We start from the raw sequence: 20,648 nt of genomic DNA, 5'->3' as shown, positions 1-20,648 counted from the left end.
TAAGCAACCAAAAAGAAAGGCACTATTAATCCACAATATAGATATTGGTGTCTTCTTCTATGATAAAATGAAAACCGAAAGAATGATCTGTTGATTTATTTTGTAATTTATAATTGTAATTGTAATATGGCAAAAAATAAACAAACTAGGGGCTTGACAATAAAAACGCATCTTTAGAGGATCACAATGTAGATTCCAGCATATCCAGAGGATGCTCACGTAAATTTCTCATAACAATTTCCAATAAATACCATAGAAGAAAAACCCACCTCAGGGGTTTTGCTGTAAAACCCCAGTTCCAGTTTACCATCTGAGTTTCCGAGTAGGAGCTACAGCAACAGCAGCCGCAGCAGATTCAACCATCAGTTTCTGGCCTGAGCGTCTACACAAGGTAACCCTAATCCTAACCCATTCAGTTGTCTCTTTTATTTCTGAAAATTCTATTTCATAGGCAAACAAACAATAGACAATTCTATTTTGGAAACTATGGTTGCAGTAACGATGGCAGAGGAGACCCAAATGCGAGAATCAGTAAAACCTTTTAAAAAGAGAAAATCAGGGCACAAGAAAGGCAGCAACTTCAAGAAGAAACAAAAACAGTTTCTGGGCAATAAAGAAAAAGTGAAAAAAATAGACCCCAGATTGAAGAAATTGCTTAGAAAGAAGGCACGCGACTACAATTCTGATGATGACAACGAGGATGAGACTGCTCACGCGAGCGAAGATGATAACGCAGATTCCATGGATGATGATGTAAGTAATGATGATGGTAAGGAGAAAAGGAATCTGGGGATTGAGATTGAAGGGTCTGATAATGAAGATGATGATGAAATTCCTCCTGGAATTACGAAGTTTAGTGAGGGTTGTAGGGCATTTAGGATCGCTTTCAAGAGTATTAGTAAGAAGGCCATATCTGATGATTCATTGGTGAGCTAAGCTGCTCTTTTTCCTTAAAAATATGTGTTTTCTTGGGTGAAATAGATAGGATTCCTAAAGTTTGGTGGGTTTGCAGGGACCAGTTTTATCGGGTCACAAGACACTTGTAGCAGAAAAGCTTGCTGAGGAGGTAGCTGAAAGGAGAGTGAAGGGGGAGGCTAAGAAGGAAAAACATTTGGTATTTCGATTTTCACTTTATTTACTTATTTATTTTGTTATTTTAGCATGTATCTGCATGCTTCATATATATATATTCTTATATTCATATTTCGAAGTGCCATTATATTTTATGCTGTTACTTGGGAATTTGTTGTAATAGATGGGAGAGAAGGGGCATGTAAAACCTGCTAATTATTTAGATGCTCATGAAAAGTTTCTAATAAGTGTGGCTACAAAAGGAGGTAATATGTTTTTTTTTTCTTGATGTATTAGTAGAGATATATGTTTTGAACATGATGCTTTGGTTCTCATGCTAACTTAGTTCATCTCTACTGCATGTGTTGCTGACATTTCAGTTGTCAAGTTATTTAATGCTGTAAGTTGCTTTGGGAATTTCTTGTGTTTTTCAAAATCTGTAATTATTTGATTCTGTTTCTTAGATTATTCACTCTTGCTGTGGGACTGAGACTGAGTTTTCTTGTTTTGTATCTTACACAGGTTAACAAGGCACAAAATGCACAGAAAGGATTGAATCCTTCAAGGTCAAAAGATGCTAAAGGTATGTCCATGCCCCAATGGGCAATGCAACTGGCTTTTGGATCTTCTTATTTTGATGCTACCATTTTCCTGGTTATCTTACCAATACAAAAGGATTCTAGTCATTGTTGAAGTGTATGTGGGTTGAAAGTGATTGATACGCATTTGCTGTTTTCTCATTGAAGGGTTTATTTTTCCATCGTTGTATAATGTGAGCGCTTTCCAAATGAACTTCAGAAAGTGATTTTGGCACTGATATTTAGTCCTTATGATGTTGCTGCTGATCTTAAATGTACTTCCTCAGCTTTGTATCGCTTCTCAATTCTAATGTAAGGTTGTCTCAATCCTGTCAGTGATAAAGAAGCGAAGGAAAGAACGCTTCTTTTTGGAGCTGGGCAAGGCACCAGTTGCTGACACTTCAACTAAGGTAAGTTATCTCTCATTTTTATCTGTTCATTTAAACTCTGCTTCAGTCATAGGAGCTACTCTTGCATTTGTGGACTTCCTGTATTCTCCCATAATATTTTACTTGCCTGGAAATTATTCCACCTTAGATCCCATCTTCTTTCTTCAAGTTCATCTGGACGTTATTAACATGTATGCTGAGAGTATTGAACTCTCTTTAGAACCATCTTTTATTACCAATAACTGTTAAGTTTGTGAAATTGGACTCTTAAGTCTGCTATGTATCACCTTTCAGAGCATCTATTCTGCTGTAATGTTCCATTGAATAATTTCATAGTTTTTCCATTTGCAGGTTCATGCATCTTCTGGTGAAGGGCCGTCTTGGGCTCCATTACGTGATAACTACATGCTAACAAATTCCAAGTTGAAGGACTGGGATAAGATGCCGGTAAGACTTTTTACTTTTGTTCTGTGATGCTACCATGTAAACCACTCACCTTCTATGACATGCACAGGCTTAGCTGTGCATACATTTTGACATGCCAGTGATGAATATTTTTTAATTGTTCTTATATGAAGAATTTTCTGCAACATTCATGCAGGATAAAGTTGTAGATGATGACATTGGACGGATGTCTGAGGATAGCAGTTCTGATGATGATTGACTAGGATCATTGTTTTTTTTTTCCAGTGAAAACCTTGTGTCGGGTTTGGAAAATTGTATGATGTTGACATGAATTTTTGGTCTTGCTTCTTTTGGTGCTTTGTAACGGTTATCTATTATTGTTGTACATGAATGCTTAAAAGCTAAACAATAATTGTTTTCTCGTCCCCGGATTTCCCTCAGCTTTCTCTGTTTTTTTTTTTTTTTTTTTTGCCTCCATGGGTTACTTTTAAGAACAAAACGAATTGCTATGATATTAAAGGCTTGAATTCGAAACTTTGTATCTCTAGTCGACTCCACACAAAGGGATTTAGAGAATTTTAAAAAATTCTTAATATTTAAAGGCTTGAATTCGAAACTTTGTATCTCTGGAACTGCAAATGGCTGTAGTTAAGAAATGTCAATTTTAAAACCTACTACGTTGAGTTATGGGAGAATTTCCCGCCACCAAAGCTTGGACAAACATTCTCCTCGACTTTCCAGATTTAAAAAAAAACGTTAGATGTTTTAGGAATGCTCGGAAAACCGTGGAAACCATCATGTGTACCGTGATGTAAGCACGTAAGAGGGTACTGTTATGCAGAATGCTGTGACTGCGATAGCCATAAAAACTGATACACCAGTGTTCATTGTGCTCTTGCTCATGACTTCTACTCTGCTTGTTACTTACTGGTAAAATCACCTTTTTGCCTCGTCTATTTAGACAGAGGAGCAAAGTAAAACGAGGGATCTCCACTTAATCCAATGGTATACATTATAATTTAGACAGAGGAGCAAAGTAAAACGAGGGATCTCCACCTAATCCAATGGTATACATTATATTATCATCAACGGTACATACTCTAACTAAACTCTACTGCAATCACCAGCAAGTTATGTACGAAGTAAATAAATAGACCAAGAAAATTAACATATAATTAAGAAAAAAATATCTAGTATTAATCCTCTCAAAACTACAAGCATATATAATCATCTTGTGCGATTTCAAGCCCACGGAAAAGAAGAAAATTACAACTACAGCTGGTTCAGACCAGACATCATACATACACTCACAACTACATATATAAATCCTCTGATATATACATGCCAAATGGAAGGAAGGAAAATTACAACTGCAAGATCTTCGGCCAACCTAGCAACTGGGAGTTCAGATACCCTCCATATAGGGAAGCCACTAATAGAATTGAACCGAGTTGGAAGATTAATAGTCAACATTATGAGCATTAAGGCATTTTTATGACTGGACAAATAAGTATACATTCCCTAGAGAAAAAAAGGAAACTCGTGTAACGGCTCTGGGAATTCAACAGGAAATGAGATTTTCCATTGTGTCAAGGCAAGACAATTGGGCAATCATGTTGGATGATGTCAGAAATCATCTTCATTCACGTTGATGGGAACTTCTGCCCTGGAACCTTTTTGGTGATGCATCAGAAAACAGTTCTCTTACTTCCATACTCCACCTTTTCTCCCCGCAAAAACCTTGACCCCATCAATACAATCATATAGCCTGTCATTGCAAGGAAAATAAGGTATCAATTTCCACTGTTGTTTAGGAAAAAATACCGAGTCTCTCAAAACTAAAGATCGGTTTCTTTCCCTTAATTCTTCTAAGAACATGGTTTAACATTGTACACTCAGAAACTCCTCGTTTGGCTAAGTGGGTCGTAATCATAAGCGTCACCAGCTTTGACAAAACGACCCTTCACACGCCTTCTTACATCTGCCCTTGCTTTGCGAGATGCATACCTCACTTTCTTTTCAAACCTACAACAGAATTAGGAGAAACATTAAACACACTACAGCCATAAAATGCAGAACAATGCACACAAGATTCTGAAAATCAACAAAAGCCTCAAATTAAAACACAACCATAAAAGACAGTTTAGAGTCCAGGTGAGCAAAATAGTTGTGAAAATCACTAAAGAAAAGAGGTAAATATTTATACATGATAATCAACTGTATGTTCTTTCGAATGCTCTTTTCTAACCATGTCAACTAAAATAAACAAGTCATAAATGCAGTGGTTTTTTTTCATGTGTAAACTACAAAAACAACAAGAAAAGGATAATGTCTACACTCATATTGTATGGTACATTAGACTGTATTGCACTATGTAGACAAATTTCCTCAAAAATAAAACACAAGCAGAGGAAAAAATTACATTATATAATATACATGTACAACTCGGTAAGAAAACCCAACAACTCAATAGCATAATCAGTTTTCCAGTATCCAACTCAATAGCATAATCAGTTTTCCAGTGAAATAAAATGAGAAAGGCCACATAAAATAAGTACAAGTTTCCTTTCGCGAATCACAAAAAAAAAAGGTGGCAGTCAAAGTAAATACACCAAATAGATTTTAGATTGACAGCATACTCACTTCCGTGTCTTCTTCTTTTCCTTGTAACGCATTACAGCATCACTCCGGTTAGCTGATGAGAAGGGACTCTCAGGGCATGGGGGGGGGCACCAGGGAGGCTCTCCCATAAGAAGCATTGAAGATGCTCCACAATCTTGATAATCTGCAGCACTACTCTCTACATTAAGGCCAGAAAATGAGAGGCTGGAATGGCCTTGCTTTTCCGTAAAACAAAGGATTGGTTCAGTCTTATTGCTCATCATAGAATCAGCAGATGCTGCATTGCTGCTTGCTGGCTGTACGGTGTTGACCAGTCCAACTGATGACCCCTGGAGACATCCAACTAAACACATTTAACCATGAATGAACCCATAAAATGCCTATTGCTGAGAGTTTCTATAAAAGACATGTGATTATAGGCAGGTAGATTTAGAATTGTAGTAGCTATGCAAATTATCATGCAAATTGAAAAGAAAGAAAGAATAGACCTTGGAGGCTGGGAGAGGGTTTTAAGAAAAACATATCAACTTCAATCAAAGTCCAATTGTGAAATACTAAATAATAATGCTGAAAGTTCGAAAAGGGAGTCTACTATGTACGCCCAGCTAAAATTAATCCTGGTAACAGGTATGGCTAAATGTCCAAACATAACTGCATACATCTTTCACCATGAAAGGTGTGATTACTTGGAAAATAAAGCAAACAGAACCAAACATCATTTAGTACTAGGTTCAGCATGATCACATACTGCTTATGGCTAAGACTCAAAGATCCAGGTTCTATGATGTGGCAACTCCATTACGTCCAGTGAAAATGTACAAGTAGAAAATGCCTTGGGAGACAATGATAACATGCATGAGATTTGGGAATCAGGACCAACCACTTGAGGTGCCATGATTCAAGGATCAGTTAATTCTGACATGCATGAACTGACTTAATGCTCAATGAACACTTTGTTGGACAGCTAACATGATGCCAAACATGTCATTTTTTAACCCTGTGGCAGTGCATTTTCTTACTGTCACTTCAAAATTAACTAGCCATTCTTGTTTAAGAATTACTCCAATCCTGTTACAAGACCAGTCAAATCAAGGATTAGGATTGTTTCAGCTTAATGGTAAACATTTCCTCTGCAGCACACATAAACACATTGTCCTTGTCAGGACATTTACTTCTTTTTTTTCCATTTGGCAAGAATCCACAAAACACAAGGTGAGATATGGTGTGAGATCATTTTCTTTTCAATAAAAAGTCCTTGCGTGAAATATAAATCAACAATGGAATTATCTTTTTCAATCAGGTCACAGGAAACATATTTAAACTATATAAAATCTTTCCTCTGGAAGAAAAAACTACAAATGAAAGGGAAATAATGTTCACCAAAGAGAACTGCCGCAACTTAAAACAGTTTGATATATATCCTTTTCCCATTACTAATTTGACATAAAAAGGACATGGCATCCAAGAAGTATGCATTTATGTCCAATTGGTACAACAAGGAACAAATAAATCAAAAGACAAAGCTGAGTAAGATAAATGCACAGAAAAAGATAACGAATAAAAGAAGAGCACCTCAGCTGCAACTGCACCCTGGCAATTGGAGTCAGCACCAGACATGTCCTTTGACCCAAATAAGCTATCAATGCCACCATTCTCAAGAAGCTCTTCTGAATTATTGAGGGTAACACCAAATAGTTCTTCATAGTTTTCGAGACTCAAATCCATTTCATCCATATTGAAGTCCTCATAAAGATCAGCATCTTCGTAGGGTGCAGGACACTTAGTCCCGGGACAGTATAACTGCAGATGAACAGAGAGAAATATGCACAAGTTCCTTGAGAAACAGAAAATAAAATTTTCACATACCCATAAAGAAGCAAAAGTAACGATTCCCGCTCTCTCTATGTATATGTATTTCAATTTGCTAACGAGAAACAAATATATGAAGTTAGGATTTGACTGACTATGAGCTTAGAAGGAGGTAAGAAAGCTCAAAGCCCATAGTTGTTAACAGCTGTTAAAGCAAACAGAAGTGCATTTCAGAAAATTGTTTTCACAACAGCTGAGAAAGAAAACAGTCTCTCTTACAATTAAAGTGCGAGCCCCTCATCACAGATGAAGTTCTGTTTCCCAAACTAGTAACGCTTCAGTGGATGATTTTGAAAGTCTATAAGCTAAACTTTTGATGTACTTTGCAAAGTTTATAAGAAAACAGTCTCTCTTGTATAAAATTTAGATCACTGTGTTATTTATTAGATTGTCCATGCAACCAAAATGACAAACACCTACACTCCAACAGAATAATTTAATTACACCCCCAAGACAATTGAAAAACTGAAATACCCCATACCTTAGGCAAAGATGTCTTTGTGGATCTGGTTGTCTGGTCTAGATTGTTTGGCACAGAGCTCGATTCAGGTATCAAAGAAGAACCAAGCCAAACACCTGATTTAGCTATTTCACGCCTGTCATTTACTTCAACAGCTCCAGATGCATTTTGGCCAAGAGTATTCTCTGTAGGACCCCAGGAGTTTGTGGTGCTATTTTCAGCAATGCTCATTAAACCCAACTCCTGCTCACAAGTAGATTCACCCCTGGAAGGGAAGTCTAAAACAAATGACCATATTGAAGAAAGCTCAGAAGCTGATGGACAGCCAGAGTAAGAATTGATTGTTTGCCTTCTATGTGTGGAAGCTGATGTCGAGGTGCCATGGCCAATCCAATCACAATTTTGACATAGAGAGATTCTTTCTTCAGCACATCTAACTAACGCTGGTTGTGAATTGCATCTTTCACATAAGAGGGTCCGTGAATGACGCTTGGACAAAGCATTAGCAGAATGAACATTTCGATCGCATGATAAACATAAGCTTGCAGCATCTGACCGGCAATAAACCATGGACCTTTGTTCCCCACAAAAATCACAAACGTAACCCATGCTTCAACTCACTGCTGACTCAAATCAAACTTCACCACTATTGAAACCTCTAACCGAACAAATTTTCAGCTAACAACAGCTAGCTTCTTTGGTGATTCCACAAATGGATTTTACAATCTTCAGATTTTAAGATAACCTTCAAGCAATACCAGACAAGGAAAACGTCATTATCTTTGCTAACAAGAATGAAAAACAGGAAATCGAAAGAGAGGTAAGCAGTCCAATGAGACAATTGGAATGTCACTCTACAATCGTGACTGCATGGACAACCTTAATTGTTTTAGATAATTATTTCTATACAATAAAAAGTAAAAAGCAGAAGAAACAAGAGGTCAGTTCTAGAACAAATTAAGCTTCACCAAGAACCAAAAATAAAAACAAAAAAAGGCAACTGCAAATTTTCTAACTCCAGAAAGAAGAACATGATCTATCCAGCGAAATCCAAGGCTTTAATTAAGAAACCACATGAAGAAGTAAAAAAAATTAAGACTTGATGAAATTTATAATTACTTTTCAAAGATGTGCTAAGCTCTTGACTTTTTTCTTTCAAAGAAAGAAGAGAAAAAACAGTGTGAAAATATCTAGCCAACCCAATAAAGCAACAAAGTATGACTTTTCGTGTCAGAACTGCTAGCTACTAGGTAGGAAAAAAAAATCAACGAAATCCACTTGACGCATGAAAACAGGAATTAAATCCAATAATGGAATTCAACCCCAAAGATTTGAAGAATCAACCAGCATCCACGAATAGAAAACACCAAAAAACACAGAATCCAATAACCTGATGCCAAAAATGCAAAGGAATTCAGTAATAAAGAAGCTAACATAAGAAGGATCCATCTCTTACCTTCTTTACAAACAAACAGGATTATGATGGAAAGAACCCAGAGAAGGAAATACATAAAAGAGTAAAGAAAACAGACTAATTACCACAAGGAAAAAGAAAATCGGTTGAAGAGCAGTAATTCATGCAACAAAAATATTAAATTACTGCCACCCCAGTAACAAAAAAAAATGTATATATTTACAAAGCTGAAGAAAACCTACCAGGAAAAGAGCTCTCTTGAATCTCTCTCCATCCCTGTGAGATTTGTTTCCTTCCTCGCAGAACAATTACTCCGTTCGAGATTTGAAAAGGGGAGAGCAAGGCTTGCAAGAGTAGCACTGAAAGAAAGAGAGAGAGAGCGATGATGAGGGAGGTAGGCAGCGAGGGAGGGATAAGAGAGAGATAGGAATTGGGTGGGTGTGTTATGACATGTTGTGTTTTGTTATGTTATCCACATGTGTGAAACTGTGTGTGTGTGTGTGAGAGAGGGTGACGTCAGCTGATAAAAAGTGCAAAAGGGTAGAGGAAGCATTAAAAAAAGGGGTCAAGTTGTGGGTGGGGGTAGCACAAGTGGGACCCTGTCCTTTTCAATTAGTGAAAGCAAAAAATTAGGTCCCTTCCTCTTGTTATTCTTGGTCCCCTACTCTCCCTCCTCCTCTAAAATTTTGATAGTGTTGGTAACGTGTGACTCCCTTCTTCTTTTTTAATGTTTTTTTTAATATATTAAAATAATATATTTTTATTTTTTAATATTTATTTTCTATATTTGTATATTAAAATGATTTAAAATTATAAAAAAATTAATTTAAATTGAAAAAATTTCGAAAATATCTTCTAAACAGACAAAAAAACAAAAACAAAGATACTATTCCTCAAATATGCTTTCCCACTTGCTTACCCTTTTTACCCACCACTTTTCTATCCAGTCACCACTACACGTCGCTAATGCCAAAAATAGGTGTACACTACTTCCATTTTCAGTGCCCCGCCACGAGCCGAATCAGAAGTTGATTTTATAGCCGGATTAGAAGCTAACTAGACTGTACGGAATTAATTATTTTTTAAACAAATAAATAAAATTTAATGATTAAGTTAAATCTTAATTAATTTAATAATATAGTAGGAAAATGAAGCAAAAATAAAAAAAATATTATTTAGAAAAAAAATATCAATCCTTCTTAACTTTTCAAACTAGTAACCTATATTATAAAACTAGAAGCACCATAAATAATGAAGCATACTTTCTAAGAAATTAAAAGAAAAAAATTCTAAATAAAAAATAGCAATTAAAATAATGAAGATCATAAGTAAAATAAAAAATAAATTAAATGACAATAAAAAATTTTCAATTTGAGAGTTAAATTAAAAGGAATAAAAACATCAACAAAAAAAATTAAAATAATGAAAACCAAAATAAACAAACACAATACACTATAAACTTAAATTGAAAGGTGAAATAAAAAACAATAAAACTCTTATAAAAGGGTCAAGGGAGAAAAAATCAAAAATAAAAAAAATAAAGATCAAATTGAAAACATCAATACATGATAAAAAAAAAAAAAAAGTTGAACATGTACAATATTTCAACACGTTTTCTTACTTAAAAATATTCATAAAATTAAATTAAAAAACACATATCTAATTAAATAAATCAAGAAACATCGTGTAAAGAAAAGAAAAAAAGATCATTAATGATATATAAAAACAAAACTAGAAAAACTAAGACACGGATATAGATCAGGATATTTTATATTACATCACAGCTTATTTATCTGGTTGTGTTTAATAAATTTATTTATTAAAACAAATTTATAATAAAAAATGACGCATAAAATTTACTAAATAAAATAAAAGAAAACAATATTTGTGACACTGCATATATTAAATATATTATAAAAAATAAATATTTTTTATTTTTAAAAACCAATTTAATCTATATAAATATTTTGAAAAAAATAAAATGAATCATTCTAACCTCCTCAAAATTAAATACATCCCATGTAATTAAAAATTACTAATCTTTATTCTAAAAAGGCTAAATAAGAAAAGGCAATCGCAGAGAAATAAAATACAAATTAAAAATAAAAAAAATACATATAAAAAAAATTAATTGAAAAAAAAAATGAGGTTAAGCTCTGCTAGCTGCTAGGCTTAGTACCTGGTCATAAAGGTTAGGCCCATGTGCGATCCTTATATTTTTTTTTTTAGTTAACAACTCATGTCATCCACCTTAATTTATTTTAATAAAAGTAGATGACGTGTTATCTGGTACTCTTTGGATTTAGTGGCTGGAAAAACAAGGTTACTATTTGTTTTTTTTAAAACTTATTTTTAAATTATTTTTACATAAAACATCTAGAAAACAACATAATAACCTTGTTATACTAGTCCACGACCTCTAAAAACACAATAAAACTGCCACAAAATCCAAAATCAATTCAAAATCAAAATTCTTCTTAAGCTTATATTTGTTTTTTAAGGCATTTTCAAAGTAAAAAAAAAAACATCTAATATAAAATCTTCTCATCATACGGAATCATTTGACATAAAAATCAATCGTTTTTATGGGCAAAATTGTTATAGCAACAACTTTCTCTCTATAGACTGAAATTCAGTAGGCACTTCTTTACTCCTAAAAATAAATAAATGATTATGAAAATAAAAATTAATATCAAAATAAATTTTTAAAAAATTAAAGGAATAGATCACCTGATAATTAAGAAAGAAAAGAGATTAAAATATATTTTTCAAACAAATTTCAAATTCACTTTAACTGTTTTTTTACTTCACTTCCATGACTTTCATTTCAACCCTCCCTCCTAAAAAAATACAAAATTGTATGCTAATATGGGCTCCAATAGCCCAATCATACAGGAAAAAACATTTGAGGGTTAAATTAAAAATTTTAAAAAAAATTCACTATTACAATCCCCGCTGAATTGTAAGATTATAAACAGTAAAAAAGACTATAATGTTTAACTAATATGTTTTTGTTTTTGTTAATTTTAATACACAAATATGCAGACATTGTTTTAAAAAAAATCAAATAAAGAGAAATTTAAAATATACATAAAAGATTTTATACTTGCATTTAATAAAATTAACTAATAATTATATGCAAAAATAACCATTAATGAAATTGTTGATGATACCTATAAAATAAACCAAGAAGTAAAGAGATAAATATAAATAAAAAGATATATAATCTCATGTCACATCATGCTATTTATTTCTTATTGAATTATATATCAATGCTTTTTGAAAAAAAAATCAACACAAAATAAACCACTTGCATAGTTCCTTTTCTTATTAATTTCACTTGCATGCTTCAGGTTTTTTTAGATAAAAATAGACACACAAAAAATAATTATTGGATAAACATTAAGGGAAAAAAAAGAAATAGCATCAAGGGCCATAAAAACAAAACAGCACCTATTAATATTAAAAAATTATGTTCTATTCTTATAAGAAAAACAAATTAAAAGTTAAACAATACTTTATTAAATAATATCCCAAACACATTTTTAATTAATTTATTTAAATGAATTTCAATTAAATATTTCAAGACCCCACTTGACTTAAAAAATTAAAATTATTGAAAAGGATCTCATTTAACCTGTTTTTTTAATAAATATTTACATGTTAGTGCTTTAAATGGAAACAAATCAACCTAATTAACCAATAAAACTTATGAACTAAGTTATTGACTTTTTAGGTTTAATAAATTATTTGATAAAATCCACCTTTCATTTAATTACATGACACTAAAATATATATTCATAAGAAATAGATCAAATAAAATAAAAACAAAAAAAATAATTTTATTTATTTTAAATTTAAAAGAAAAAAAAACAAGAGGCTTGGTGACTAGGTCTAGATGGGCAAGTGTGTTTTATCTATAAAATGAAAAGGTCATGTGTGTGGTTCAATAAGACTAAACTCATATTCTTGACCTCTTAGTGCCTGTTTGGTAATGTGGTTGCAGGTGAGGTTCACCCTTAGCCACATATAATACTATTTGATTAAGAAGAAAAAAATGATTTATATTGATAGGACTTGCTAAAAACAAAGATTGTATTGCAGGTTTCAAGAAACAACATTTGTCGCTTCTCGTGAGGGAGGAACCACAACAGTGGTACCATACACCATTATCACACTATTCACTAAAGTGAATAATTTTATTTTTTTTGAAAAACCAATACGAGTGAATTAATTCACTTACACTGTTCACATTAAAAGTTTAGTTTTTTTTTTTCTTGAAAAACCATTGCAGTTAATTAATTGATTTCACTCGTATTGTTCACGTAAACGTCAATAGTATTTTTTTTTTGTTTTTAAAAATTAGTTCAAGGTGAATTAAATTTACTCGTATTGTAATCTTAATTTTATTTCTGACAATATTTTACCTAATTTTATTACATGCTCAAAAAATCATGGAAATTGTAGTTCTTGTCGAATGAATTTTATACGTAATAAAATTGTAATTTTTTTTTTAAAATTGAGTTTTACTTGAAAAACTAGTATTTAATATTATTTAATAACACTATATAAATTAGAAGGATATCGCATGATGACGTAGTATTTATGGAATTTGATTGCAATTCCAATTATGTACTCGCCATATCCGACCCAGTTAAAAAAATTCAATTTTTATTTTTATTTTAATTATGTTTTATTCAAAAAATCATAAAGAGATTGCTTGGTGACGTAACAAAAATCTCAATTTTTGTTGTTAAGCACTTAAGAAACCATGAAAAATAAGTCTTTGTATGTGATGACATTGAATATAGTTTAATGGAATAATAAAAAATATTTGATATCAATATTATTTATTTCATGATGTAATAATAGCAGTTTAATCTACAATATTTAATTAAAAATCATTAACATATATATATATATATTATGTTATAACCTCAATTTGAAAAATATTTTTTAACTAAATACATTAAATTATTTTTTGTTCAACCTCAATTTCAACTACAGTTTTAACCAAACATATATTTTTCCAAACCAACCTCAACTAAAAATACTTTCTACAAAATAACTTTTTTTTAAAATCACAACCACAACAGTAATCTCAGTATCAAACACACCCTAATCAAGCTGTTTTAGTTTGTTATGGGGTTCTTAAGGTATCAGTGAAAGGTTTCGACATTTTTTTATACTCAACTTGACAAAATCAAGTTCAATTTTATCGCTTGAAGAGCTGAATTTGAAATTAGGTGTAAAATTGAGGATTATTTCAATACTCAAGTCATGTCTTTTTCATATTTTTACTTTCAAAATTAAGATGTTTTTCATTTTCACCCCTTTAGTTTTTAAAATTTTTATTCTGGTCCAAAAACTTATTTTATTTACCTTTCAGTCTTATGTTTGAGAGAAGAGACAAACAAAGTCACCAAAATATAAAAAGAGAGAGAGAGAGAGAGAGAGATAATGGTAGACTAAATTTCAACAATAAAGCTAGTTGTTTTTAATGTAAAGGGCTTCATTTGATGAGGTAAGTTCTATTTAGATGTTTTACTATTTATCTTGCCGAGAAAAGTTTACTAAACTTGATAAAGAATTTTTTCTAACTAGATTTTGTGTTTTTTTGGACTAATTTAGGTGTTTTTTGAGTTGAAAAATTAATTTTTTGAACTTATATAGATGTTTTAAGGTAAAATGGGTTGAAAATTAATTTCTTAAGTTGAAAATTTATCAACCTTGATTTTCTGACCATCTTTCTAGTGTTAAGAAAATTGGTTTTAAAATGACACATTAACTATCACATTAAATGACATGAAGTATGATTGTTTTTTTTTTTTTAAGGATAAACGAGATGTGTTGAAAATTTATCAACCTTGATTTTCTGACCATCTTTCTAGTGTTAAGAAAATTGGTTTTAAAATGACACATTAAATATCACATTAAATGACATGAAGTATGATTTTTTTTTTTTAAGGATAAACGAGATGTTATTCGCCTTGTCATTCAACCAAAAGATTATTCTCTCAATTTAAGCATAATCAAATTTGTTTTTAATTTTATCTTTCAATAATTTTTTTATTTGTTAACTTTGGTCTCCATTATTTTAATATCTATTTATATTATTTTAAATGGTTTATATAATTATTATTTTTTTATTTCATCCTCATTAGGATTTTTTTGTAATTGAATTTGATCTTTAAATTTTTTATTGCTATTTTTTTTTTACCCATAAAAGTTTTTAGTTTGATTTATTTTATTATTTCATAATTTAACATTAATTTTATCAGGTGTTGAAAGGTTCATCTGGATTTGCTTAGTTTTTTTTCCTTTTTAGTTTATTTTTTTCTGTTTCATTCTCAGACCTTTTTTTAATTTTTTTTCCAGTTCTTATGTGATTTTTTATTTACTTTGAAAACAACACGGGTTACCTAGAACCTTTTTTTTTATGTTATTTAATTTAGTTATTTTTTAAGGTTTTTTTGCTTTTAAATTAAATTAAATTGATTAATTAAATATAATCATCAAATGTTGGTTTTATGATATTTTTAGGTTTGCTTTTTGGGTCACCATTCTGAAGACACGGGGATCTCTTTCAATTACCTAAATCATAGTTTTTTCTTGCTTTATGTTAGTATTGTTTTTACATCTCTTTTAATCGTCAAAAAATTACTTAATTGAAAAACTGATGATGACAAATTGTGAACTAAATTTTTTTATTTTATATAAAGTAAAAATGATATCATTTTGAAAAAAAATAATCAATAAATTTTGACTCGATTTTGATTGCATTTGCCCGATATTTATCAAACATGGATCAACTAGATTTTTGTATTGTTTACACTAGATCAATTCTCTCCCAATTTTTTTTGAAACCCAGCCCGACCTGAGCCTCGGGTCCTTTTGGTCATCAGTCAACCTGTTCGGTCGAGCAGAACTTTAAAATAGTGGATTTTGATTTTGATATTTTTCTTAAATTTAGTTCTTATTCTCTTGAATTTGATTTTTGTGAATTTGATTTTCTTTTTTTTTTTTAATTTTTCCTTTCAATTCAAGATTTGATGATATTTCAGGTTTGAACCTTAATATTTTGAATTTTATTTTGATTCTTAGCTTTTTATCAAATTTTAATTTGTTTTAATTTCATCATTAATTTTATAATCTTAATTTTTTATTTTTTTTATTTGATCTTCATTCTCTTGATTTTTATTTTTTATTTTAGATTCTTTTGTTAATTTGAATCTTTTTTTTTCCAATTTTTCTCTTCTATTCAATATTTTTGGTTGCCCTCTCAATTGTTTTTTTTATGAGGTCTTTATATTTTTAACTGCTATTTTTTATTTTATCATTCGATATTTAATTTATTGGAATCTAGCCCTTGTTGTTTTTCCCATAATTTTTATATACAACCTAGGATTCGATCCGGGACAAGTTTTGAATATTAAGTCAAGTGGGTTGACCCGAATCAATTCAAGTCAACTAAATATTTTTATTTTATAAATAAGTAAAAATAATTTAAATTTTTTTTTATTTTTTTTATATTTTAAAATTTAATTTTTTTTTATCTTCTTCGTATGATTTTGTTCACGAGTTTTAGCTACCTAGACCGAGTTTGTTGATGCTTTTTTTCTTGTCCTTTTGGTCATCAGTCAACCTGTTCGGTCGAGCAGAACTTTAAAATAGTGGATTTTGATTTTGATATTTTTCTTAAATTTAGTTCTTATTCTCTTGAATTTGATTTTTGTGAATTTGATTTTCTTTTTTTTTTTTAATTTTTCCTTTCAATTCAAGATTTGATGATATTTCAGGTTTGAACCTTAATATTTTGAATTTTATTTTGATTCTTAGCTTTTTATCAAATTTTAATTTGTTTTAATTTCATCATTAATTCTATAATCTTAATTTTTTATTTTTTTAATTTGATCTTCATTCTCTTGATTTTTATTTTTTATTTTAGATTCTTTTGTTAATTTGAATCTTTTTTTTTTCAATTTTTCTCTTCTATTCAATATTTTTGGTTGCCCTCTCAATTTTTTTTTTTATGAGGTCTTTATATTTTTAACTACTATTTTTTTATTTTATCATTCGATATTTAATTTATTGGAATCTAGCCCTTGTTGTTTTTCCCATAATTTTTATATACAACCTAGGATTCGATCCGGGACAAGTTTTGAATATTAAGTCAAGTGGGTTGACCCGAATCAATTCAAGTCAACCAAATATTTTTATTTTATAAATAAGCAAAAATAATTTAAAATTATTTTTTTATATATATTTTAAAATTGAATTTTTTTTATCTTCTTCATATGATTCTGTTCACGAGTTTTAGCTACCCAGACCGAGTTTGTTGATGCTTTTTTTCTTTAGAATTTTTTTGGGTCATTAGTTTTATACTTTTCACTTTTTCCATCTGTTATTATTTCATGGCTCTCGCACATTAACCTTTTCAAAGAAACTTAATATATCTTTTTAATTATTTTATAATAAATACAAATCTTAGCTTTGTTGATTATTACCCGTGACAGGCTAGATGTTGCAGGTTTGATCTCTCCGCAAAGGAGCTGCCACGGACACCTTTGTAGAATACCATAAGGTTTCCAGAAATAAAATTCATATAAAATTTTGTGCCAAAAAATCAAGAATATGGAGGCGGGGGTTGCCACCTACTCTACACATGTCTGATTTGCTTTTGTATATTTTATTTTATTTTAATAGTGATTAGAAATGTTGTGTAGTTGATTTTTAAAATATTTTTTATTTAAAAATAGATTAAAATAATATGTTTTTATTTGTAAAAAATTATTTTTAATATTAAAATAATTTAAAAATATTAATTTAAAGAAAAAAATATTTTTAAAATATAAAAAAAGACAGGTTTCCAGAAAGCAACTTAACTAGGCACTGCTTGAAATCTGGTAATTAGCCACAAGTAGAAGGAAAAAACTCTCTTTTTGAAATCTGGTAATTAGCCACAAGTAGAAGCTATAAAAAGAGATTAAAGTAAAATCATAAATGAAATTTGACCTCAGTGGTCCTTCCTTAGCTTTTATTTTCTCGTACAAATATATATATTTAACAAATCATATAGGTCAAAAGATCACTTAACACATGCACATATACGATTTACAAAAAGTATTATTTTTTAAAAACTTAACAATACTAAGTCTCTTTTTGGACTAACTTTCACGTCAACACTAAATATCTTCTTCGATGAAGTTTTAAACAAGTTATTTATATTTTTATTAATATATCTACATAAAAATATTTTTAAGGAATCTTTCACAAGATTTCAATGCTAAATGAAAATGTGATTTACAAGCCCAACTATATAAGTAATATTCTTTTTAGTATAATTAATGTTTAGAGTATTATGGTAAAAATATTATTATTTGTTTTGTTAATGTTATTTTTTTAGTATAATTAATATTAAAAGTATTAATATAGTATTTTTTAATATAATTTTTTTAATATAATTGATAGTATTGGTATTAAAAAAATATTATTATTTTTTTAGTCTAATTAGTAGTATTGATTTCAAAACTTTTATTATTTGTTCTCTTAATATTATTTTTTAGTATAATTAATAATATCAGTCTCTAAAATATTATTATATTTGGTGTTATAAATAATATTACTTTTATAATAATTCATATTATTATTTATATTATAAATATTATTATTTTCATTAAAATTTATAAGAGTATAAATATTATTATCATTATTAATAAATTTTAAAAAAAACATTATCATTATGAAAAAAATCACGTTGGGACACATAGCGCTTGAGTTTCCTCTTGAGGGCAGACAATCCAAGTGCCACGTGGCGTTTGACCTGCTTCCTCTGCACTACAATCCAAGAGCCAGGTGACGCTTTGACTTGGGCGCCTCTAAACATGGTCCAAGGCTAGCCTTGATCCTGACAATGCAGGACCCAAAATAACATTGGATGTTAGCCGTGGACAAATCAAGCCCTACGTAGCGTTTTGACAGCCCCATCCTAAGCCGGCAGCACAACATCACTGGACGTTTGATCTTATTTTTCTTGAATGCAGCCCAGGCATCATGTGGTAGTTGGGCTACCTATATTTTTAGTATAATTACAAGTATTAGTATTAAACTAGTTTTTTTAATATAATTTTTTAGTATAATTAATTTTTAGAGTATTAATAGTAAATATTATTATTTGTTTTATTGATATTATTTTTTTAGTGTAATTAATAGTGTTGATCTCAAAAATATTTTTATTTGTTCTCTTAATATTATTTTTTTTGGTATAATTAATATTAATATTAATATTAATATTATATTTTTTCTTAATATATTTTTTAGTATAATTAATAGTATTAATCTAAAAAATATTATTATTTGTGGATTTATAAATAATATTATTTTTATAATAATTAATAATATTAATCCTAAAAATATTATGATTTGTATTATAAATATTATTATTGTTAGTAAAATTTATAAGAGTATGTTTTATTATAATTAATGAATTTGAAAGAAAATATTATATCAATTACTGATTTTACCAAATGTATTATAATAATAATTTTATCAAATTACACTTGATTTAATATTTACTTTCATTTACAAATTATTAGTTGTGGGACCTAAATATAAACCTAGATCCTACCATGTAGATGACCAAAATAAACTTGAGTCCTGTATGGCGTAGCCTAAGGCTAATTCATGACTAAATTTAGGCAAGATCTAAAATAGTCTTAGGTCCTGGCCGTAACAGGATCCAAATATACTTGGAGCCTAACTTGACTGGATTCAAATAGGCTTGAGTTGTACTCTCAATTATTTTTGAAAATTAAAGCTGAGCCCACAGCATAGCATGGGTTATCTAACTAGTAATAAACTAAAAAAGATTCGAATACTTAACTAAGTTTATTGTTCAATTTATATTCAATCTATTAACAAATTTTGTTTTCTTCATTAAATTTTATTTTTCAATTTGATATTCAAATATTATGTTGCCAAGGTATTATATGATATGATTTGTTTTAGTTGCATGCTCCGTATTTGTGAGATGTCAAAGAATATTCTGATGATAAATAAAATATCAAATTTATAAAATAAAATTTTAGACCATTGTTACAAGAATTAAAATTAACATAAGCAAAAAACAGTCATTTTTCATTTGCACTATTCAAAAAGTGCAAAACACTTCAATTTGGTCCTTTGATTTTTATTTTTTGCATCTTTATTCTTGGTTCTTTTAGGTTTTTATGCTTCGGTCATCAACTTTATTTTTATCATGTTTGAACTCTGAGCTATTAAGAGAAGAGAGAGAAAATCATTAGAAAAGAGAGAGAAGAGAGATAATTCATTTTACCACATAAAAGGTCAATTTTGGTATCAATAAATTTATTTTTGATTGGAGATTCTGTTGCCCATTGAACATGCTTGGAAAAGTATTTAAATGAAAATGATAGCAGAGAAAAAATATTTGCATTTGTATCTATTGTATAAAATTAAAAAGATAGTTAGAGGTAAAAACTTTTGCATCTGTATCTAACTTTTACTCAATATTTTTTTTATCAATTAATTTATTTTTAATTCATTATATTAAATGAGACATTATTTTTTATTTATTAATTAATAAATTTTATGATATTAAAAAACATATCTATAATACCAATACATTTTTCTCTTCCATTAAAAATTAACTTAAAGACCTACTTTTAGGCAATTATTAACAAAGCAACTTGATTAGTTTTACTATTCATATGAATAGTTAACTAATTAATTTTTTTATTTTCAATTTTTTTCATTTCAATCATACCTTTCTATAACCTAATTAGAAAAAATTAGGCTTGCAATTACAATAAAAATAGAAA

At 29.6% G+C, this 20,648-nt stretch overlaps 2 protein-coding genes across 2 annotated transcripts; one reads left to right on the top strand and one right to left on the bottom strand.

Moving 5' to 3' along the window:
* The first annotated feature begins 225 nt into the window (after nt 1–225).
* Nucleotides 226–2,871, top strand: LOC105114280 (Rrp15p protein). Its single transcript, XM_011010786.1, has 9 exons — nt 226–391; nt 497–927; nt 1,013–1,114; nt 1,256–1,337; nt 1,452–1,471; nt 1,594–1,654; nt 1,986–2,059; nt 2,390–2,485; nt 2,640–2,871. The coding sequence occupies exons 2-9, from the start codon at nt 502–504 to the stop codon at nt 2,700–2,702; spliced, it is 924 nt and encodes a 307-aa protein (XP_011009088.1). The 5' UTR covers nt 226–391; nt 497–501; the 3' UTR covers nt 2,703–2,871.
* Nucleotides 2,872–3,615: 744 nt separating this feature from the next.
* On the bottom strand, nt 3,616–9,250 carry LOC105114279 (zinc finger protein CONSTANS-LIKE 9-like). Its single transcript, XM_011010785.1, has 6 exons — nt 9,051–9,250; nt 7,416–8,139; nt 6,638–6,865; nt 5,087–5,394; nt 4,337–4,468; nt 3,616–4,211 (listed from the first exon to the last, which is right to left on the bottom strand). Exons 2-5 carry the CDS (start codon nt 8,001–8,003, stop codon nt 4,339–4,341), a joined length of 1,254 nt encoding a protein of 417 aa, XP_011009087.1. The 5' UTR covers nt 8,004–8,139; nt 9,051–9,250; the 3' UTR covers nt 3,616–4,211; nt 4,337–4,338.
* Nucleotides 9,251–20,648: the final 11,398 nt, after the last annotated feature.

The sequence above is a fragment of the Populus euphratica genome, unplaced genomic scaffold (genome assembly GCF_000495115.2).
Source record: "Populus euphratica unplaced genomic scaffold, PopEup_1.0 scaffold501.1, whole genome shotgun sequence".
Taxonomy (NCBI): Eukaryota; Viridiplantae; Streptophyta; class Magnoliopsida; order Malpighiales; family Salicaceae; genus Populus; species Populus euphratica.
The sequence above is the reverse complement of the archived record's forward strand: the minus strand, read 5'-3'. Positions and strand labels throughout refer to the sequence as shown.

Coding starts and splice junctions, on each gene's coding strand:
- LOC105114280 (XM_011010786.1), top strand. CDS start 502: ATGGCAGAGGAGACCCAAATGCGAGAATCAGTAAAACCTTTTAAAAAG. Junction 928..1,012: donor CCATATCTGATGATTCATTG/GTGAGCTAAGCT, acceptor GTGGGTTTGCAG/GGACCAGTTTTATCGGGTCA. Junction 1,338..1,451: donor AAGTGTGGCTACAAAAGGAG/GTAATATGTTTT, acceptor CTGACATTTCAG/TTGTCAAGTTATTTAATGCT.
- LOC105114279 (XM_011010785.1), bottom strand. CDS start 8,003: ATGGGTTACGTTTGTGATTTTTGTGGGGAACAAAGGTCCATGGTTTAT. Junction 6,866..7,415: donor CAAAGACATCTTTGCCTAAG/GTATGGGGTATT, acceptor GTTCATCTGCAG/TTATACTGTCCCGGGACTAA. Junction 5,395..6,637: donor AGGGTGCAGTTGCAGCTGAG/GTGCTCTTCTTT, acceptor GGATGTCTCCAG/GGGTCATCAGTTGGACTGGT.